The 22,948-nt window shown below is 48.4% G+C and overlaps 1 protein-coding gene across 2 annotated transcripts in view; it reads left to right on the top strand.

Annotated features, from left to right (window-relative positions):
- Positions 1 to 580: 580 nt before the first annotated feature.
- The window catches only part of IL17RD (interleukin 17 receptor D), a 78,256-nt gene continuing 55,888 nt past the window's right edge, over positions 581 to 22,948 (top strand). For both annotated transcript variants that reach the window (XM_064274346.1, XM_064274345.1), the window contains exon 1: positions 581 to 714. In XM_064274346.1, the coding sequence (XP_064130416.1) occupies positions 589 to 714 (126 nt within the window). In that variant the 5' untranslated portion in view covers positions 581 to 588. The remainder of the gene's footprint in view (positions 715 to 22,948) is intronic.

Below are 22,948 nucleotides of genomic sequence, written 5' to 3' on the forward strand. Positions count from 1 at the left end.
GTTGCCATGGAGTCTATTCGGACTCACAGCGACCCTATAGACTAAGATACTGCTATTACTCCTGTTTACAGGGAAGGGAACAGTAGCGCTGAGAGCGCCAGTCATCTGTCCGAGATCCCAGTGGTGGATGTGGTGGTGGATGTGGAGCCCAGGATTCTCTAACCACCGCTCGACCCTAACTTTTCGAGGCCTAAAACTGGGAGAATAGTGACACTTCCCTGGTTGTTGAATTCCCCGGAGGATTCAGGAAGAGGCCTGGCACGTAGTAGGTGCTTGTTAAATTACTAGTATTACAACTATTATTATTATATGCTTTGTGTTTCCCTGAGTTTTTGCAGCGAGCAGACATCACTTGGACAAATCTTTTAGATTAGGCAAACCGCAGGGGTCGGAGGCCAGGAGGTTGTCAGGGGCGAGGCCCAGAGGGGGCGGGACCAGGAGACCAGGGGCGGGGCCTGAGCGATGGGCGGGGCGGGGCCGGCTGCGCATGCTCGGTGCGTCCGCCCCGCCCCGCCCCGCCCACTCGCGGCTGGACCGCGGCGGGCGGCCGGGGCGCAGAGCAGGGCCGGGCTGGGCGAGCGCACGGCCATGGCCCCGTGGCTGCAGCTCTGCTCTGTCTTCTTCACCGTCAACGCCTGCCTCAACGGCTCGCAGCTGGCCGTGGCCGCGGGCGGCTCGGGCCGCGCTCGGGGCGCCGACACCTGCGGCTGGAGGGTAAGGCGCGGGCGGGCTCCTCGCCGTCTCCAAACTCGCCGGGGCGCACGGGGGCGGCGGCGCGGGGCGGAGCGGCGCGCACAGGTGCTCCGGGGCAGGGAGCTGGGGCCCCGGGCTGCTCGGCTCCGGCTCTGCGGCCGGGCCGGGTCCCCACCGCTCCTCCCGCCCTCTCTCCCTCCTGGGGCGAGCGTCCGCTGGCCCCGGCCCGGGTGAAAGGGGCCGCCTGACCCCGGCTTTGTGTTGCTAATGAGGCGCGGCTGCCGGCCCAGGTCCTGCTCCCGGAGGGCGGGCGGGCGGGGCGGCTGGTGGAGGGGGAGGGTGCCCCAACCTTTGTTCCCGGCCCGGGACCACCTCCGGCCCCGGGCTGGGATCCCCGGAGCTGTCCGGACGGGGAGCGCTGTTTAGTGGGGCGAGGGTCCTCTTCCGAACCTCCGGTCCGCGGCTCTGCAAAGGCCCGGGGTGGTCGAGGACGGGACCCTCTTTCGGGATCGCTTTGTTCCTTCTCTGCTGGGGCCGTCTTACCCCACTTCCAGCCCACCACCCCGGACTCCTGCCTTGCTGAGAAGCTTGGCTTCCCGCTCAGCCCTTGGTCTAGCGAATGGTCTCACGGATGACACTCTTCCCGCAACCACGGCCAAAGAGCGGCCTGAGTTTGTCGCCTCGGTCAGGACCCCGATATGAGACTTGGGAAGACGGCAGGCTTCCTACGCCGGGCTTGGAGCCTTTTCCCTGGAACCACGCGCCTCTTTGATGTCCGGCTGTAGAGGATGGGGGAACGGGGGGACGGCTGTAGAGGATGGGGGGACAGTGTGCGCAGGTATGCTAGTCCCCTCCCCTCGGATCCCCGCCTGGGCGCCTCCTGGGGCTTGGGTGACCCCAGTACCTGGAGACTCCATCCATCTGCTGCCCTCCTGGCACGGCATCGGATGCTCCGGGCCTTCATCCTTGGGGAGAGGACCAGGGCTTTGCACTCAGGCAGCCACAGAATCTCTGCTCTGCTAGGGGGCTGCCCCGAGCCTCAGTTTCTTTATCTGGAAAATGAGAGGAAATGGGAATTTCCTAGTTTCCCCAGCACTACTGTGCCAAGGGATGGGTATGGGGTACTTAGCTTCCACCACTCTGTCCCACAACTTCTGGCATGCTCTAAACAGTCTGAGCATGGTGCAGGCCTAGGACATGCCTCTCCTTAGGGGCACTGGCTGCTACCTCCAGCCCACTTGTTGCTCATTCAGAGAGAGACAGTGCAGAAAACCAGGTGTGAGCCAGGCAGCTGGGTGGGTGTTGTTGTTAAAGTCTGCATGTCTTCAGACTCCATAGCTGCACACGCAGGACTCACCTCCCGCCACATAATGAAGATAACCTTAGGCTCAGTCACTCTGTCCCATTTGAGTAAAACATCGCATTGTTTTGCTTGGTCCCATTTTAGTCAAACATCACTGATCTTTTTTTTTTTTTTTTAATATAAACCTAAAAAAACCAAACCCATTGTGGACGAGTAGAACTGCCCTATAAGGTTTCCAAGGAGTACCTGGTGGATTCAAACTGCCGACCTTTTGGTTAGCATCCATAGCTCTTAACCACTATGCCACCAGAGTTTTAATGTAGATACCAAATTTTCCCCAGTTTTTAGATAGTTTTCCTTAAAGCATGTTGACTTCTTGATTCTGCTAAATTTTTTAAAATCTAGACTGATGTTGGCTCTTGAACAGCAGCAACAGCATCACAGACATTTTATTCTGAGTTTTCATGTGACGGCATGGGCGGATCAGTCCAATTTGCTGTTTTCTGCGTTTGCCTTGGTGACCTCATAAGCCAGTGGTGACCTCATGAGTCAGTGCATAGCGCTGGTGAAAGTTTTAATGCTGTGGTTATAGTTGAGCCCAGAGGACCCGAGTGGGTTTTGCTGTCTCCGTCTGTGGGAATGTGCTATACCCCAAACCTGTGCGCACACACACCCCTCCTCCACTGTGCCACAGTTCGTGGTGGCCCTGCCCCAGTTGTCTGGCACTTTTGCAACTACCTCCTGTCCCCCACCACAGCCCCCATTTGGGGGTGCACCTTTCCAACAGCTCCTGCTTTGGCTTCACCAATCCATGCCTCAAGCCGTCTCCTTTCTGGATGAGCGTGGAAGCCTCGAGACCATCTCCCAGATTCCAGGCTCTTCCTAGCCCCACCCATGGCTCCTTCCTTCCTGGAATTGCCTTTCGGTGCATCTGATGGAGCCACCAGCTTTCCCTGATCCAGCTCTCCCACGCACCTCACTCACCCACCTTTCCAGCCTCAGTGCCTGTCCTTCCCACCCTGTCCCTTAACTTCTGAAGCTACCAGAGCTTTACAAGCACTTTTCTGTCCTCTTGGGGGTGCCTTTTTCTGCGCTGAGAGCCCCTGCTGGGTCTAAGGGTCAGCTCAGCCTCCTTATGGGATGCCTCCCTGAATGCCTTCTTCACATTCTCATGCAGTTCTCGCACTGTGGTTCTCAGCAGACTGCATCATCTGTATCTGTTCACATATGTGTCTAACTGAACCTGATCTTAACCTCAGAGCCTGGAGCCCTGTAAATCTTAGCTGAACCCAGTTAGTTCCTGGCAGCCTTCCTGCAACATCCTCTACTAAGTGGTAGATTTTAAGAAGTGGGAGGAGGGATCAGAGCACCAAGCTCCAGTATTCCTCTCTGTCCTGGGCCTTTGCATATACTTTGTCTGCCTGTGTTCCTTCTCTACACCATTGACATCTCCTCAGCCTCCTCTCTCAGTCCCAGCATTTCTTCTGCAGAAAGCTATCTCTGCCCCCACCTTCACAGGTCAGGTCTCCCAGAAGTTGCTGGCCAGTAAGTACTGGGGTACAGCAGCCTGGGCATTTGATTTTTGTCTGGGTTCCCTACCAGGCTGCACTCCATGAGGATAGGAACAGTTGACTAAGAAATACTCTTTTCCCCAATGCTGTTATGCAGGACCTGTGCTGCTTGATAATACAGTGTGTATGTGTACTCCAAGCACCTAGCATGTGCCTTGCACATAATAGGTGCTGTGTGCATAGATGCTGGCCTTAGCCCTGAGGTTGCAAACAGTATAGAGTTGAAGCTCTAGGAACATGTAAGAGTGAGGGCTGATTATGTGTGATGCCAACAGGAGAGCACTTCCTGTGGGTCTGGGCCACACTCAGACCTGGGAGGGGGCCAGCAGGGTGCAGAAGTGAGTCCTGAAGGCGGGGCAGGATCTGGGTGCTGGAGAGGAGCTGAGTCAATGATCTCCAAGGAACACTTTCCAGGAACCTACGCCCCAGCAGGAATGAGTGTTTTCCAGGCCTTGCAGAGTGCCTGCAGCCAGCTAGCCCTCACTGCTCTGCTCACAGGCCCTTGGGGCTGCTCTTGGAGGAGCCAGCCTGCTTTCAGTGGTCACTTTTCACAACCTCCCTGTTATTTAGCAGGGGCATTTAAGGGACAAAGACCATCTTGATCAGGGCTGAGGGTTTTAGAAATGAGTTGTGGGTGTACTTCCCCTACTGAAAAAAAACAAACAAACAAAGCGCCTCAGGCTCTTGCCAGGTGAATATGCTCTTTGAGTGGTAAATACTGTTTTCCCAAAGAGGCAACAGTTTGTAGGACTTCTCGAGAGGCAGACGTTCTTGATTACACCGGCTTTTAACGCATGCTTCTTAGTAGTGGAATGGTTTTGTTTGTGATGGGTGACTTTAATTATATCAGTCACTTGTGCTGAGGTTTTTCCCCTGCCCCTTCTGGTCCTGCTCATAGTTTGAGAAGCCTATTTTTGGAACATGGAGTCAGGAATCCACTGCCACAGGTTTCTATTTAATGGCTTTTCCTGCAGAGGGGGAGGAGGGGACATTTCTTGCCTCCCTACCTAAATGGGGTACCCGTTCTGTGCTCTATTATCCCTGAAACCCAATTCCTACCCCAAAAAGCTGTCTCCTCCAGGAATTCAGGAAGCCAGGATGCTGGCATCATCTTTACAACAAAGTGCAAGTTTCCCATTTAAGGCAAATACTTCATCTCAAAAGGTAGAAAGGAATAGGGTGGTACTTGGAAAAAAAGAAGTTCCAGCTGGTTAGGATTTAGGTTCCTGATAAAAGTCCAATCCAAGAATTCTCCTTGGCTGTAGGCCCAGGCATGTTTATTTGATTCTGAATTGGAAGCGTTTTCATTCACTTGCAATTCATGGCTCCCAAACCCACATCTGGTCAGCCTGTCCTGGGGACATGTTGTCCATGTTACAGATACTCTCGTGTCCCTTACAAAATTCTCCGTTAAAAATTACTCGGCCCTGGTTAACACATTTTTCAGAGAGACGTTTTTAATATGAAGGGCTGTGCTTTCTTCCAGTCAGCTTTGGCTTGTTGATTAGGAACCCTCCTGGCCCATGTTCATCTCTCTTGAGCAGCCCTCCCTTCTCTTCCCACATTCATTTATCCACCCACCCACCCACGCACCCACCCACGCACCCACCCATCTACCCACCTACCCATCCATCCATCCATCAATCCATGTGACCCCTGAGACCCTGCTGTGCGTGGGTCCTCCTGCTGGTTATTACCTGGGGGGAAAGAGCTGAGTAAATGAGACCAGCAACTACACTTGCTGAACTTCTGTCTGTCACGCCTTTTCCTTCCAAACTAAAGTTCTCAAAGTGAAATCCAGGGGCCTTCAGTGTTAGAACTGCCTGGGGAGTTTGTTAAAATGCAGATTCAAGGCCAGTGGGACCAGAGTGGGAGTGAGGTCAGGCCCAGGAATCAGCATTTAAATGAATTCCTCTGAGGATTCTGATGCTTTCTTAAGGTTGGCACCCACTGCTTTAGGGGACAGGGCTTCTGAGTGGGAGAGGGGGGAGAGAAGCCACATCTTAAACATTTAGAATCAGAGTTGGCTTTAAATTACTTAGCTGGGTTTAGAGAGAAACATGGAGATTTGTCAGAGCCATGACCAATGGAAGCGGTCTGGCTGGGGAGCAGCCGGGCAGGGCCCCCCGTCTGGGTGGGGTGTCTCTGGCCAGGGGTTGAAGAGGAATGGGACTTGACGCCTCACTGGGTTCCTCCCCAGAACAGCTGGTTTTGTCTGGAACACAGTCTCAGGAAGGAGTAGGGCAGCATCCAAACCAGATTCTCAGTGGTTCAAACCTTACAGATGGCTTCCCTGCATAGGAAAAATGGCTAACGCTTTTTCAAGTCTTTATTTTGAGTATTTTTCATGCCTCATTTGGCCTAAAATGTGTTGGATTCTTTTCTTTTTTTTTTAAAGCTTCCAAATCTCTCTTTTCCCCAGATTTGTCTCTGAGCTTTTCACATACAGTGCCCCCAGCAGATGTTTGCTGGCGCTGGGGCCGCCCCATCACCAACTTTATTGTCTCTTTTCCTTCCCCACTGCCTTCTGCTCCTCCCTCTGATGGCTGGGCTTTTAGGCTTCTGGAAACTTGTGCTCCTGTCCTCAGTGAGAAAAGACCGGTAAAGATGACAGCCTTGGGAACTCTATGAGCCAGTTCTACTCTGTCCTATAAGGTCACTATGAGTTGAAACTGATTGGACGGCACCCAGCAACAACAAGAGTATGGGGTGTGGTGGGGGCTTAGGCCCCCCAGAAGCTGGACAGCCTGGTGTGGGGGCAGCGCCCTCAGAGCAGAGCTCTCTCCTGCCACCCTGCCTTGGCTGCCAGAGACCTTTCCTACTTCACTTCTTCCCCAAACTCCCCCCGGGAGCTGTGTGTGCTGGTGCCTGGTCTCCAGTGAGCTGGACTTGCAGGCCAGTGGGAGGCATTGTCCTTCTGGGAAGTGTTTGTCTCCAAACATTCTGAATGGGCCTGACACACGATTAGGTGACTGATGGCCCCGAAACACACATTGTCTCCTCCGGGGCCCGGGGCCTTTGAAGCTCTTCCCGGTGGGAAGTAAAGAGACTATTTGCTCTGTTAAAATGCCTTGGTATTTCCTCTGTTTAACCACAGGCCACTTCCCCTCTGCCACTCTAAACCCGGCAGGGCCACTGGCTGATTGAAAAGACACAAGCCCCGGAGTGATCACATCCTATTGAAACAGATAGTCTTACTGCAGATTAAAGCCAGGGCAAGTCTCTAAGAAGGAAACAGATCGCAGGGGGAACGTTTGAGATGGCTCCTTATCTTGCTCAAAATTTGATCTGTTGACATAATTCACACTTGAATTACTGAGTTCATAAATGGGTACTTTTGTTATATCTTTTAAAAAAGGAAGCCTGAACTTATTAAACCAGTGTGTGTTTTATCTACATGTGACAGGTTAAAGGGATTCGATCAATTCAGTTTCTCATTGTGTGAGTTGGAAAACCTCAGCACCTGGGAAGAGTGTGACGTCTGTTCAGGGAAAACCATACTTGGGTTATCCTCCGCTTAAAAGAGTCTGTCTCCGTGGTCTCATTTGCTCAGAAGTCCAAGTAAGGAGTTTGTAGCTTAAATAACACCAAGAGTATCTCTGGGGAGACTGTCCCTCATGGCTTCCCAAGTGGTCTCTCAAAAAAAGCTGTAATTAATAACACCAGGCAGGAAACTAAAAGTCGAACAATTAAAAAAAAAAATACGTAAGTAATAGAGACTGAAAATTTAAACTCCATCCGAACCCTGTTTTTGTGAAGGGACCTAAAAAGGGAATAAGTGCAGTCGGTCTCCAAAGGAACTTGTTATTTCACGTTTGCAACTCCATTGTTCAAAGTATCCACGATAAAAAACAGCTTCCCCTTTCTTTGGTTCCTTGTTTGGAAATGTGGGGGGAAGGTGGATGTAGCTAATTAAGGCTACAACATTTAAAGAGGAGACTTAATAGGTACCAGCTGTCTTCAACAAATCACTGGGTGGATGACAGAATAAAGATGTGATGTGAACACACAAGTAATTCTCTTCTAGAACGGAAGTCGGTCTGTAAGTTTTCTGATTTAATAGCATAAATGAAAGCTATGTTTACTGTACATGTTTAAGAAGCATATGTTTTGTAGTAAACTTAATAGTAAAGGGTGGCTGGTTCCTTAAGACTTGAAAGATCGATAGATGACAAGCATTATTGGAAGTTTAATAAATTTTGATCATACTTCATTGTGAAGCAGATATAATAGGCAGTCATTAAAATTACAACATTGTAGAGAAACTTGCTCGGACCTTATCAGAAATTCCATTTAAAATTGGAGCAGCAACTTTGACAAGAGACTAGGAATTGATAGTATTAATTAAAAAGTTTAGATTAGTATTTACATTTGATACTTAAAACGAATACTTCAGATGATTCCTTTTGAAATTATGAGGGTTAGGCTTTGAATATAGCTTTTTTTTTGTTTTTTTAAGATTTAAAAAGCATTTTATTCCCTTAAAAACCAGGAGTCTGTTCTGTTTTGTCAGTTTTGTAGACCACCGCCCCTCCCCCTTCACCAGTTGAATAGTAATCCTTTAAAAAATGCTGGCTGGGGCCCCAGACTTCTGTTCTGAGATGGACTGTGTCACTGGAGACTGGGAGGGTTGGTGGGGATAAAGGGAGCGTTTCCTTGAGCTGTTCTGGAACGAAGAGGTACATTTTCCTGAGACGGGCTATGTTGTTTAGAAACTCCTTTCCCTGTAATTTTCATCTGTCTAGGTGATTTCTGGTTTTACCTCACTTTTGCCTGAGGAAAATATAACACAGTGCAGGCCACATGTGGGAGCAGTGAGGTCCAGCAAGGTCCCTGTTGAGGGAGTTTATCTCCTCCCTCTCTGTTACAGTCACACAGGGTGGGACAAGGCACCCGCACAGTTGGAATCCATTGTACCTGCTCAGTCTCTGAGGATCAAAAGGACTTATTTTGAATGAGAGGACAAGAGATGATTTTAGACCAACTACTCCGTGTCAAATCCTGGTGCTAGGTGGCCCCGGGAGAAGACACAGATGAGTGGGACCAGGCCCTGTCCTCAGTGGCTGTCCTCTGGTTGTGGATGCACGGCCAAGGAAGGAGGGACTCAGGTGACAAGGAGGGGCAAGAAAGGTTTTGAGTCCAAGGTGCAGAGAAGGCCCTGCCCTTTCTCCATATTTCTCTGATCCTCCTGGAGAAACATGAGCCGTGGTTCCTGCTGCTCTTCATTCTAGAACATTCTACCCTGTAGAGTTGCCCATGTGAGAAGCAGCTTGATGACAAGTGTCTGAGGTGCTGCTTGGCAGCCACCTTTGGAACTCTGGATTTCATTCCATGTTCCAGTTTCTAGTAACTCTGGCCCCTTGCTCTGCCTCAGTCTCCCCTGCTTTCAAGGAGCATCACCCTTTTCTGTGAGTCTTCTCCACACCACCCCCCTGCCTCCCTTTGTGAATTTTACCTATAGCACAAGCCTGAATTTAATAAAGTCAGATATGCCCTGTCACCCCTCAAGATGTAGTGAGAATGCGCCCAGCGGTTTTTGCAGTGACGCAATGAAGAGGAAAGAGATAGTTGACTTATTTATGAAGAAGTGTACTTTGAATGGTTCAGAGAATACATAGAGGAAGGCGTCAGGGTGGAGTGAAGAAGGCAGACCTCACCAAGGGGACTTTGAGCAGGGCCTTGCGAGTGGGGGAAACCAAGAGGTGAGGGGATAGTTTGGGCAAAAGATGTGGACTGAGCTGGAGGAGGGCAGCTCATGTGAGGGGGTGGAGACTAGGTAATGTGCCCTTGAATTGTGCCCAAGCATGTCCTGTCAGGAATGGTGAGGCCTGGATGGTTCTTCTAGCAGATGAATGGTTTGGTAAGAGAGACACTCAGCATGCGTTCATTCATTCCATGAAAATTTGGTGCTTTCTGTGTGACAGGCATGATTTCTGGAGCTTAGATTTTAGTAGAGGAGACCAATAAGATAGCAAAACGCCAGAATTGACCACCCTGTTTAAAATAGCAACATGCTCCTCACTCTGTCCTCTTTTCCTCACTGTTTTTCTTCAGAGAAACTTTGGATGTGCATAGTAATTCTTGTCCGTCCGTCTGTCCACCCCTATTGCAGGGTCAGCCCCTTTGAGGGGGGCAACCTTTGCCGTGAGCCGATTCCAACTCATAGTGACCCTACAGGACAGAATAAAACTGCCCCATAGGGCTTCCAAGGCAGTAATCTTTATGGAAGCAGACTGCCACATCTTTTTCCCATGGAGGGGCTGGTGGATTTGAACTGCCAACCTTTCAATTAGCAGCTGATCACTTTAACCCGTGTGCCATGAGGGCTCCTTTTTCAGCCCCCTGAAAACCAAGAAGCCAAACCTATTGCCGCCGAGTTGATTCTGACTCATAGCAACCCTGTAGGACAGAGTAGAACTGCCCCATAGGGCTTCCAAGGAGCGCCTGGTGGATTTGAACTGCCAGCCTTTTGGTTAGCAGCCATAGCTCTTAACCACAACGCCACCGGGGCTTTCACCTGCTTCATTTCCTGCTGCATCACTAGAACAGTCCTGGCACATAGTAGGTTCTCCATAGTAGTTTCTTGAATGGTGAAGTACTCTGCAGGAAGTTGAAATGTGTTAATGAATGATGACTGCTTGCAACTGAATGATCTCGGATGGCCTCTCCGAGGAGGTGGCATGTAAGTCAAGCAATTGTAATAAAAATTTCCTCCGAAGTTCTGTAGTCACTTACGTTTCCTTCACATTGACTCCTCATGTAGCGTTAGGTAGGAGACTAACGTGAAAAATGCACTCCACGTATTCATCCACAGCACAGACTATTGGCGCTACTGCTGTGTGCCAGGCACTGGCTAAACACAGGGTGCAGGACTAGGTCCCCTTTGTGAGCTGGGTGGTGGAACGAGGGAGGGTGGGCTGGCATTGGGCTGGAGTCACGCCTTGCTGCAGAGCATCTGTTGCTGGAGAGGGGTGTTTGAACTGTCCACGTCACCCAGCACTGTGGACAAGAGAAACGTAGAAAGTTACTACCAAGCACTAACTACGCTTTCTGGTTTTGCACTTTATGAAACAACGTGAGTGAAATCAATCTCGTGCTCTGGCAGCAGCCCTCAGTTTGTCTGAAGCCATTCTGTCTTTTCAACAGAGGCTTCGCTCCCCCTTGGTTGTGAATGCATTTCATTTTCTGAAGTCACTCGAAGTTCCATCCAGAATCAAAGATCCCCTTTTGCCTTCCTTCCAGGCCCGTGGATTGGCTGACCAGCTGTGGTAATGAGTTTTGCCCAGCTTTGATTTCCATGCCTTGTCCCCCATGGAGGAACTAGATATTTCTGATCTTACCTCTGCTCATATTCAGATCCAGCCAAGCAATCAGTGACTTCCCGGGGTTTTTTGTGGGAGACTGTGGGAAAGTCCTGGTTGGCTGGCTACGAATTAATGAAATCTTTAGAAGGCTTCACTGAAGATAGTTCCTGTGGTTTAAAAAAATGGTATTGCCTTTTTAATTTGAGAAAGAGGTCATGGAGTTTTACTGAAATTAAGCAGAGAGAATGTAACATCTGGTTGTATTGGCCAAAGGCCGTGTCGGGGCCCTGGAGCGGTGGGGTTCCCAGTCTCAGACGTGCCCAAGGTGACCCGTCACCCACATCCCCTGTGAGGCTGCCCTGGACACCCTGCCTGCCTCATTGTTCTCTGGGTTTTGAAGTCACCAAGACCCAGAAATTCTACCCCACACATCTTTTCACATGAGCACATTTCCCATCTACACAGCTTTCTGCCTTTTACTGAAAGAGTCACTTTTTTTTTTTTTTTTAAGTGCATAGTTTTCAAGTTGGTAAAGGCTGGTGTAATCACTGCTTTTATCTTATTAAAGAAGAATGGGAGTGGATAATGGAGATGGGGGCTGGAGGCATGGAGGTTTTAAAGAGTCACGCTAAAAAGTTTTTAAATTAGCAAGAATCCTGATGATAGGAGAGGGAGACTGACAAGTTGCAGAAGAGTTTTAGGGAAAGATGTACAGGGCATTTAAAAGGGGCCTGCACCCCTTTTTTTTTTTAAAAGCAGAAACATGCATGTCTGAAATGTCTGCTGTGTGCCCTCTCCCCACCCCAGCCCCGTATGTATCTTGGGCCCTAGTTGAGTGAATAATGGGTTTTTAAAGTTTATTTTCAATCCTGGTCTATTCTGTGTTAAAACTCTGTGTAATTTTCTTTTAAAATATTGTTGCTGTTTTTAGGCATGTTTTCTGAGACTGAGCAGGAAGATGGAGTTGTTAGCTGCCCGCCCTCCCCTGACCAGTGGGCGGCCCACCACCTCTGCCTGGGGCTTCTGCTATCTCCCATGCTTTGTATTCTGACAAATTTCAAACCGAGAAAGAAGTGGAAGCAATAGTCAGATAAGCACTCATCCTCCCCACCCCGAGTTACCTGTTGCCGACATGTTGCCACGTTTACTTCCTGATGTTCTTCTTCACGGAAACCTTGGTGGCATAGTGGTTAAGTGCTACGGCTGCTAACTAAAGGGTCGGCAGTTTGAATCCACCAGGTGCTCCTCGGAAACTCTGTGGGGCAGTTCTACTCTGTCCTACAGGGTCGCTATGAGTCAGAATCAACTCAGTGGCACTGGGTTTGGTTTGGTTCTTCATGATTTTTTCTGAATCACATTCCAGGACCCAGACAAGGGTCACTCATTGCTTTTAGATGACCTGCCCCTTCGTTAGATGTTCTTGAGTTGGCCCCCGATTCATGGCGACCCCACGTACAATGGGATCAGACCGCAGTGATCCATAGGGTTTTCATTAGCTGAGTTTTCAGTAGATCACCAGGCCTTACTTCCTAGTCCGTCTTAGTCTGGAAGCTCTGCTGAAACCTGTTCTCAGCATCCTAGCAACTCAGAAGCCTCCACTGACAGACAGGTAGTTGGCTGCACACGAGGTGTCTTGGCCAGGAATTGAACCTGGGCCTCCCGCATGGAAAAGTGAGTTGGAGTTGACTCGAAGGCAACGGGTTCTTTTTTTTTTTGTAAGTCTCTTTTAATGTAGAACAGTTACTTTTTTTTTTTTTTGGTTTTTCATGACATGGACATTCTGAAGAGTCAAGGTCACTTGTTTTGTAGATTGTACCCCAATTTAGACTTACCTGATTGTTTCCTCATGATTAGCGTCAAGTTAAATATTTTGACAAGAACCCTCTCAGGGCAGTATGGCATTGTTGTATTTTAGATATTCACAGATAACGAATGTGGATGTAGTTTTAGCGGTGAGAAAAAGTTGGCTTTTCTCTTTAAAATTGTTGCACACTGAGACATTTCTAATAGTGTGGCCCAGTTGAGCCTTGTGTATTTGTATCTTTAAAAAAAATTCAACGATTTACCTTAAGGCTTCCCTTTTACTTACTGAGGGCCTAAAGGAAGTGCAGGGTGTTGTTTGCGCTCCCCTGTAATATCTCTTCCCTTTAAGGGTTATTTGGAATCAACTTTGTGCTCTCAGAATTGGGAGTTCTGTGTCTCAGGAATGCTGAAGCCTTTTGCTGTTCACACGGGTTTGTGGCAAACGGTTGTAGATGTCGCCCTCAGCCACTGGGAATGAGTCCCTATTAAAAACCTCTGTTTGGCTGGGCCAGGTTTACGGTTGAGTGCCTCCTCACACCAAAATTCAGCCATTTTTTTCCCTTTGTGCTAAGGAAACACTGAACTTTATTTCCAGTATAGACCACTTCACTCAAAACACATCCTTAAAAGTCAGTGCCTAGTCTTTTCGGTCTGTGCCTGGGTGTTGCCTGAATAATTTTCTCAGAATGCCTTACAGACAGTTTGATTAGTTAGATTTGAATGATCCTGCTACCTAATCACATGGGTTTTCTCTCTCTTATTCCCCCACCCTCACCCCAGATATAAGAGCCAAGACCCATAAAGTTAATATTGGTTATTTTTCAGAGTAAGTTAAAATGTCAAAAAGCGACAAGTTGTTATTCCTACGGGGTCCCGGGGAAATGGCAGAGACAAAACCCCCATCTTTTATTCATAAGTCCAGGGAGACCGCCAGAGCGCAGGCTGGCGTTTGTTCGGCTTTCAGGATGCGGCCCCCTCTCCTGCTGGCCATGAAATGTCATGCCGACACGGAATAGGGGCACATTCAGATCCAGAGAATGGACTGCAGAGGTTCCACAGCGCTTTTCCTTTTCTTTTTTGGCATCGTGTCCGCGGTCCCCTCCATGGCCCAACAGTGAAAGGCCAGAAAGCAGCGATTTTGAAGCTGGCAGGAATGTGGTGGCCCCAGCCCGCAGCCGGGCGCCTGGGCTAGAATGCATCCCGACACAAAGGCCGGCAGGGTGCCCAGGACAGGAGGGCGGGCAGCCAGGGCCGAGGCTAGTGTGTTCTGGTCGCAGGAGAGAGGGTTCTCGTTTTCCTGGCTTTGCTGCCATCCTATTTGGTGGAAAAGGGGGTGCAGGGTACTTTTGATTTCAGCAGCCCCTGAGCCTGACCATTTCTGTGTGGAGGGGACACTTGGCAGAGTGCTGGGACTTGGCACCTTCCCAGCAGAGGGCCCGACTCTGACATTTCCGTGGATGACGAGAAATTACGCAGCATTTGCTGCAAAAGCCTAGCATGGGCCTTAGAGCAGTGATTTTCAACTGGAGGTGGTTTGGGGGACCTCTGGAGATGGTTTTGGGTGTCACAGGTGGAGGGGATTTCTGCTGGCATCTAGTGAGTGAAGGGCATCCTACTATGCCTAGGACAGTTCCCCCAACAGGGAATTCTCTGCCCCAACATGTCAGTAGTGCTGAGGTAGAGAAACCCTGATTGAGAGGTCCCATCATAGTATTTGAATTTCTCAGCTTACTTAGCCTCATAACACTTTTCAACTTCCTTTCTGTTAGCAGAAGCTGCTGGTTCTATAAATCTACACTCAGGATGATTTTCCATTAAACTCTCTAAGACATAGGATTAAAGTATTGTTGTACCCCTTGAAGATATGTCCTGAATGTACCTACTATCTTAAAGGCCATATTTTGGTCATAATTTGATCAAAGTAGCATAACCCGTGCCTCTGTTTTTGTTACTCACTGATGGTCTGTGGATAACATTACATTTTTTCAGCATGAAACCGAACACTTCAAATCCCTAAAGCAGTCTCAAATTTATGGTTACTAAAAGCATTTATTGTACTGGATGTCATCTGTTATATCACTCTGGGGCTAGAAGCTGGCAAGCAGTGGACAGGAAATATTTTCATTTCAAATCGCTTCAATCTTATGGTCTAGGGGCAAAAGTGTCTGATTTCAGGAAAGCCGCGGTGAATAGCATAGTAATGAATGCATTTTTAGTTGATTAAGCAGGCATTCTCTCCCTCTCAATCTTCCCTCTTTGGCTTGGAGGGACTAAATAAACATGCGATATTAAATGATAGCATTTCTTGTGTTGGCCATCCTTTTCCTTTGATCATCTTAAAACCTTCCGAAGGGTTTTCCAGGAATCGCCAGCAGAGCAGGGACAGCCAGGCAGGAATGGCCAAACTGAAGTTTTGACCTTCTTTGTAATTGTTTACTTTCTGAGCAGAGAAGGTTTCCTGAGATGACGCTGACTGTTCTGAATTGCCTTTTAAACTGGAATTTGGTACCTTGCCCTTGGGATCATGAATTTAGGAGGGAAAAGCATTTCGATGTGAGAAACAAAACAAAATAAGGCAGCCCCTTTCTTGTAACCTGAGTCCTGCTCACCCCCATCCATCAGGAGGACAGTCGGGGGGAGCTGAGTTCCACCCAGAGGAAGTCCTGTGTCTGTGGATGAATCTGGGACGCGCACCTTGCCCTCCTGGCCGCTCTGTGCCTTTGGACGTGCTATCCAAACCTCTGCTTCCCGAGCCTCGGAGGTGGACGGTCAGTTCTGATGTGGTTCCTTGTTTCCCGCATGAGGGTTTCACGGCACAGAGAGCCAGGAGGGGATTATGGTGGCAGGCCACGGGACTCAGAGGGGCCTCTCTCCACCAGAAACTGGGGCCTCAGAGCTGTTATTGGCCTGTGCCCCCAGCGGTCGGGCTTGCCCTGTGTTCCAAGCTTCCAGCCCCAAATGGACGCCTGCCATGTGCAACAAAGCAACTAGTGGGAGTGGGGACTGGAGACCAGATAGTGCTTGGCAGATAATTAAATTAAACTAGGATTAGGTGTTCACCCCAGAGGTTCCTTAACCTGGCCGAATACCAGAATCTCCTGAGGAGCATCATTCAGGAACTGGGGGTGGGGGGTGGGGGGGTGGGAGGAGGTAGATTCTGGGCCTCATCCCAGACCTGCTTAATTGGGATTTCAGGGGAAGGCCAGGAATCTTGAGTTTTTTCAAAGCTGCCAGATCAGTGGTTGCCAGGGGTTTGGGGTATGGGAAGGGTTGACTGCAGAGGGGCAGTACAAGAGAATTTGGGGGGATGAAGGAACTGTTCTGTATGCAGGTGGTGGTGGATCTGTGCAAGTGTGTACACTCATGGAGCTACACCAGAAAAAGTCAGTTTTACTCAGCAAATTAAAAAACAAAAGCTGCCTAAAAGCCTATGAGCAGCCATCTAAGATACTCTACGGGTCTCACCCCTTCAGGAACGAGGAAGAATGAAGAAAACTAAAGATACAAGGGAAAGATTAGTCCAGAGGACTAATGGACCACCTCTGTCATGGCCTTCACCACACTGAGTCCAGGACACCTAGATGGTGCCTGGCTGCCACCACTGACTGCTCTGACAGGGATCGCAATAGAGGGCCTCGGACAGAGCTGAAGAAAAATGTAGAACAAAATTCTAACTCACAAAAAAAGATCAGACTTACTGACCTGACAGAAAAAGGAGAAAACCTGAGAGTATGGCCCCTGGACACCCTTTTAGCTCAGTAACAAACTCACTCCTGAGGTTCACCCTTCAGCCAAAAATTAGACAGGCCCATAAAACAAAATGAGACTAAAGGGGCACAGCAGCCGAGGGGCAAGGACAAGAAGGCAGGAGGGGACAGGAAGGCTGGTAAAAGGGAACCCAAGGTTGAGAAGGGAGAGTATTGACATGTCATGGCATTGTTAACCAATGTCATAAAACAATACATGTACTCACTGTTTAATGAAAAACTAGTTTGTCCTGTAAACCTTCCTCTAGAGTACAATAAAAAAAAAAAGAAGGACAAAAAGTTGCCTGGGTGAATCTGAGTTATCACCTAGGCATAGATGAGGTGGTACCTGGTGACAGCTGGGATGCATTGGCCAGCTATGAGAGACTGTCACCTGGAATTGCAGGGGCAGGTGTGGGCAGGCCTCTCTGACCCAGCGTGCTGAGCGGTAGAACATTCTGCAATGATGGACGTGTGCTTTCCTGCAGTGTCCAGTAACCATTAACCATTGTGGCTGCTGACCACTTGAAACGTGGCTAGCACAACCAAGGAACTGAATTTAATTTTATTTAAATTGTATTAAATTTAAATAGCCATACACCAATAAAAAAAAAAAAAAAAAAACGATAGAGGCTACCATATTGGAGAGCTCACCTTTGGAAGCAGACATGAAGATGTTGTGCCTAGGTGCACGTCAAGCCGAGTGGTAATTTATGCTTGAGGGACGATAGCCAGTCATCCCAAGCAGGGGGCAAAATGGGAAGGTGGGCAGGGCATGGTTCAGTAAGTACAGGGAAAGAGGGAGCTTGGCGTGAAGACTGTCCTGGGATCTGCCCAGGCAGGGGCCAGACCTGCTGGGTGGAGGGATCTGCTCGTCCCGTCCCGTCCCGTCCCGTCCCGTCCCGTCCCGTCCCGTCCCGTCCCGTCCCGTCCCGTCCCGTCCCGTCCCGTCCCGTCCCGTCCCGTTGTGCAGAAGTCAGCTCCCTCTTTGACCTAGGTCCTCCCCAGTCTCCCAACCTCATTCATCTTAAAAGATGCATCTGTTAGTTCACATGCTTTGTAACTGTGCTTTTGTTCCTCGAAGTGATTGGATATACAGGAAGCCATGGAGGGTCCAGGGGGGTGATGTGGGGACAGGGTAGGGATGTGTCTGTGGCCTGGCTGGGCATGGGCTGGGCCTATCTGACTCTCTGGACAGAGCTGTCATGTGATGAAGAACCTGTATGGGCATATCCTGTTCCTTTTTGGGCAATGAAAACTGCAATTAGGCATAAACCACCCATTTTATGCAGGGAGCTCATGGTCTCTATCTTGGGTTGTCCCCCCCCCAAAAAAAAACCAGTTGCTGTCAAGTAAATTTCGACACACGGCAACCCCATGTGTGTCACAGTAGAACTGTGCTCCGTAGGGTTTTCAGTGACTGATTTTTCAGAAATAGATCACCAGGCCTTCTTTTGAAACACCTTTAAGGAGACTTGAACCTCCAGCCTGTGGGTTAGCGGCAGAGCACATTAACTGTTTGCACCACTTGAGGGCTCCTGGCTTGTGTTCAGACACTCTTAAACCTTCCTCCCTCCACCCACGTGGATTTACGTTTATCTGGAATAGTGTTACTTCTCCAAATGTGCTATAAAAGGGTGAGATCCAGAGAGCGTGGCCTTTTATTAGTGCAAACTAAACAGCGGCAGAAATAATGTTCCAATTTGTAGTGTAAATCTTATTCTTAAATAAATTTGCTAAGCAGCTAACAAAAAATTTCATGAGCTGTGGGATTATAACTAAGGAGGTTTCGTTAATCTGATTTTGAAATAGTACTTCCTTGAAAGCTGAGAAGGGGGACTTTAAAATTAGTGGAGCTGTTAAACCCTGGTGGTGTAGTGGTTAAGTGCTATGGGTGCTAACCGAAGGGCCGGCCGTTCAAATCTGCCAGGCGCTTCTTGGAAACTCTACGGTACAGTTCTGCTCTGTCCTATACGGTCGCTATAAGTCGGAATCGACTCAACGGCACTGGGTTTGGTTTGGTTGGTTTGTTCCTTTATATTAAAACTTCCTTCCTTTGGACCAGGAAGGGAAGGACATCCTGAATCCTAGTATCTTTAAACTGGGCTTCATCATGTTGGTTGTACAAATTGATAACTTCAACAACCTAATGAAAAAAAGCTTAATGAGCTTTGAATGCCGATTCTTCCCCTCTTGAACACACAAACAGATTTTGCTGCATGGTTTTAATCGCTGTGTTTATTTATTTATGATTATTTCACCCCATATTTTATTATGAAAAATTTTAAACATACAGCAAAGTTGAAAGAATTTTATAGTGAACAAGCATAAACGCACCACCTACTTTTTACCATCAACCTTTTACAAAACTTGCTTGTCACATCCCCTCCCTCTATCCATCTATGATTTTTTTTTTTTTTTTTACTTACTTTTTTCCAAGGGTGCGTCCATGTGTTGGCGTAGTTCATAGACATATCACTTTTAGTGGCCGTGTGATACTTTCATGTTGTGTATCAGGGTTTGCCAACTTCTCTGCCCTGTTGATCAAGCATTTGGCCTATTTAGAGTTATTGCCCTTATAAATAAAGCTGCTATGAACATCTTCATACAGATTGGTTCCCTGCCCCATCTCCACCATTTTGATTAATTTCTTTGGCATATTACTTTCTAAAATGGAATTACTGGGTCAATGGTTTTGTACCTCTTATTACATATTTACCAGATTGTTCTGTATAGTGACTGGACTGATTTATTGGGAAGAATTGTATTATGGGAAGATTGCAGGCTTATTCCCCAAATCCCAATGCTACCTTTTGCTACAATTTGCTGACCATGGACAAATTTCTCCCTGAGCATGCTTAGTCATCTGTAAAATGGGTTAACAATAGCTCATCTCCCATGTTGTTTTGAGACTTAAGTGAGATGCTGTCTTTAAAGCATTGCGCTCTAATAGCAAAAAGATGGAAACAACCTAGATGCCCATCAACAGATGATTGGATAGACAAACTGGTATATACACACAATGGAGTATTACACAACGATAAAGAACTATCATGAATCTGTGAAGGTCTCATAACAGAGGAATCTGGAGGGCATTATGCTGAGTGAAATAAGTCAGTCACAAAAGGACAAATATTGTATGAGACCACTACTGTAAAAACTCATGAAAAGGTTTACATACAAAAAGAAATAATCTTTGATGGTTACGAGGGAAGGGAGAGGTAGGGATGGAAAAACACTTAGACGATAGATAAGTGGAAACTTTGGTGAAGGGTAAGACAGTACACAATACTGGGGAAGCCAGCACAACTTGTACAAGGCAAGGTCACAGAAGCTCCATAGATACATCCAAACTCCCTGTGGGACGGAATTGCTGGGCTGAGGGCTGTGGGGACCATGGTCTCAGGGAACATTTAGCTCAATTGACATTAACATAGTTTATAAAGAAAATGCTCTACATTCCACTTTGGTAAGTAGTGTCAGGGGTCTTAAAAGCCTGTAAGCGGCCATCTAGGATGCTTCACTGGTCTCACCCCTTCGGAGCTAGGAAGAATGAAGAAAAGTAAAAATACAAGGGAAAGATTAGTCCAAAGAACTAATGGGCCACATCTACTATGGCCTCCACCACACTGAGTCCAGTACAGCTAGATGGTACCCAGCTACCACCGCTGACTGCTCGGACAGAGATCACAATGGAGGGTCCCAGACAGAGCTGCAGAAAAATGTAGAATAAGATTCTAACTCAAAAATAAAGACCAGACTTGCTGGCCTGACAGAGCCTGAAGAAACCCTGAGAGTATAGCCCCCAGACACCCTTTCAGCTCAGTAATGAGGTTCACCCTTCAGCCAAAGACTGAACAGGCCCCTGGAACAAAACGAGACTAAAGGGGTACACCAGCCCTGGGACAGGGACTGGAAGGCAGGAAGGAACAGAAAATTGGTAACAGGGAACCCAGGCTTGAGAATGGAGAGTGTTGACATGTCATGGGGTTGTTAACCAGTGTCATAGAACACTGTGTGTACTAACTGATGAGAAACTAATTCTGTAAACCTTCATTTAAAGTACAGTAAAATAAAGCATTGAGCTCTGTGTCTGGCCATGTAGTAACTGCTTAGTGATTGGTAGCAGTCTTGGTGTTCAGCGGGACAAGCGTGCCCACTTTACCATATCCTGAAAACATACTGACATTTATAATTTGTATTAACTCTTTGTTAATTTTGAGGGTACCTTACGCTTGTTTCATTCTGGATTCATTAGGGAAGGGCTGAGTCTTTTCACCTGATGATTTACTTTCTGAGTAAGCTTCGGTACTTTAAGTCTGGTGGTATTAAAGCTGGGTGTGGACAAAATGTTGCTGAATGGAGAGCATTAGGGAAGATGTTTGAAATAATATCGAGTCTTTCTGACTTAGCAGAGCATATTGTGAAAATAGTTGAGTCTGAGAACTACCATGGAAATTTTATTTACAGTAATAATTAAGCCAGCAAACCTTCATGTGTGTGCGCGCTGCAGTGGTTAAGCTCTCAGCTGCTAACTGAAGGGTTGGTGCTTCGAACCTACCCAGTGGCTCAGTGGGGCAGTTCTGCTCTGTGACATGGGGTCGCTGTGAGTCAACACCAGCTCTAACGGACCTAATGACAGCAACATCCCAGAGTCATATTTGGGTTGATCACGCATTTCCCATGAATACAGTATGAATTAATGATGTCTCACTAGAGTTTTACAGCAGCCTGCATGCCTCCTCTCTGCGTCACACTGTTTTCTTCTGTCAACGTGACAAGCGCGGTGAGGTCATCCTAGGCTGGGTGACTGGTTGTGACTGTGGGTGGGCCAGGTGACCCCTTTAGCTTTCAGCTTCCTTATCTGTACAACGGAGGGGCCAGACTAGAGTTATTCTTAAGATCTTAGCCATTAATTTTTTGGGGGTAACTTGGACGGGACAGTGTTGTGTTCTGTTCTGTTGTACACAGGTTGCTAGGAGTCAATTGACTTGACAGCACCTAACAACAACAACAGCAGCAGCAGCAACTTGGACCTTCAGTTCGGAGGGTACCATTTTCTACCGCCCACATTCCCTGTCCTCATGTCTGTTTTTACCTAGGCTGTTGCACTGTCTACTTGGGTGTCTGTCTTCAGGCTCTTGAGAAAGAACACTCAAGCTGCAGCCACTTTTGCAGATATTTCTCTGACAAAAGCAAAGTGTTTGTCCTCCATATACTTTTTTTTCTTTAATTTGGACACTTTTACAGTGCATGCCTGGCCAACTTTGTGGTCGTGGTCGGTTTGCCTCTGCGGTTTTCACAGAGAAACCTGCCGTCTCCATACGCTTCTGCCCTTTGGGTTTCATATGTACCCCGTCCACCCCATCCAGCTTGCCCACACTGTCAACAGCCTCGCTCGTCTCCCCCTCTTTTTTTCTGACATCTACCAGTTACCATTGAGTCGATTCTGACTAATGGCAATGCCACCTATACTACTGTTAATGATTGATTTCAACCCATTTAGTCTTCTGGGCTGGGAGCTTTTAGGGCCCAATCAATCACTGATCCCACAAACAAGGGCACTGCCTCAGAATCCCCTGAGCTCTCAATTGCATTGGGGTGTTGACAGTCTTGGAGGCCTGGGCCACTCCATCAGCAACTGCCATGGGAGGAGAAGACTCGGAGCTCTACTAGGCAGGGCCACAGCAGGGAAAGGTGACCACGGCAGGCAAAGGCAGCCACAGAGAAAAGCTGATCAGAGTATGTTTGGCATGTAGGTAAGCACAAAGCTGAGCGCTTCATTTTTGATCTTTATTTTTCCCCCATTTTCACCAAAGTGTCTTCTTATTGGGAAAACTAGAGAGGTTAGAACACGCACATACGCATGCATACACGCACGCACGCACACACACACACACCCTTCCTCAGCTGTTTTTTAAAAATGACTTAGAACCTCAGTATGAAACAGATAAGAGCAGAGCAGCTCTGGGAGGAGAAGGGAGGAGAAGGACCCCAAGCCCCCACCCCACCCATGTGGCCCCGCCCCGGCCCCTCACCTGGGGATGGTGTCTCTTGTTTTCCTCTCAGTCCAGGGGCTTGTGCTGAACCATCACTCTCCTGCCCTGCAGAAGCAGAGTTGCATTTGTGGGTCCCCCGTCAAGGTCCCTTGGTTACAGTGAGCCTGTTCCTGGAAGAGCCCTGTAAAATTAACCCCTCCCCCCCACAAAGGGTGAATTGGGGGCTACCCGCAACAGGCAGAGAGGGAAGATCCTGGGCTTAAGGTATGTGGAAGGTGGCCCTGAAGGGGCCTGGCAGAGAGAGAGGATGAGAGGGGAGATGTGCTTTAAGACGATGAGGTAAAGGCTTGTGCTGGCATCCTCTGATGGGCAGGAGAGAGACAAGAAAAGGCTGTTGAGAAGACAGCCATCTCCTGAGGGGGCTGCGATATAAGCCAGAGGAAGGAAGAGACGGTGAGGCTGGCGAAGAGGCCACCCGTTCAGGGACCAGAGGGGCCACCACGGTGATGACAGGGCCCAGAGCTTGAGG

The sequence above is a fragment of the Loxodonta africana genome, chromosome 22 (assembly GCF_030014295.1).
Source record: "Loxodonta africana isolate mLoxAfr1 chromosome 22, mLoxAfr1.hap2, whole genome shotgun sequence".
Lineage (NCBI taxonomy): Eukaryota > Metazoa > Chordata > Mammalia > Proboscidea > Elephantidae > Loxodonta > Loxodonta africana.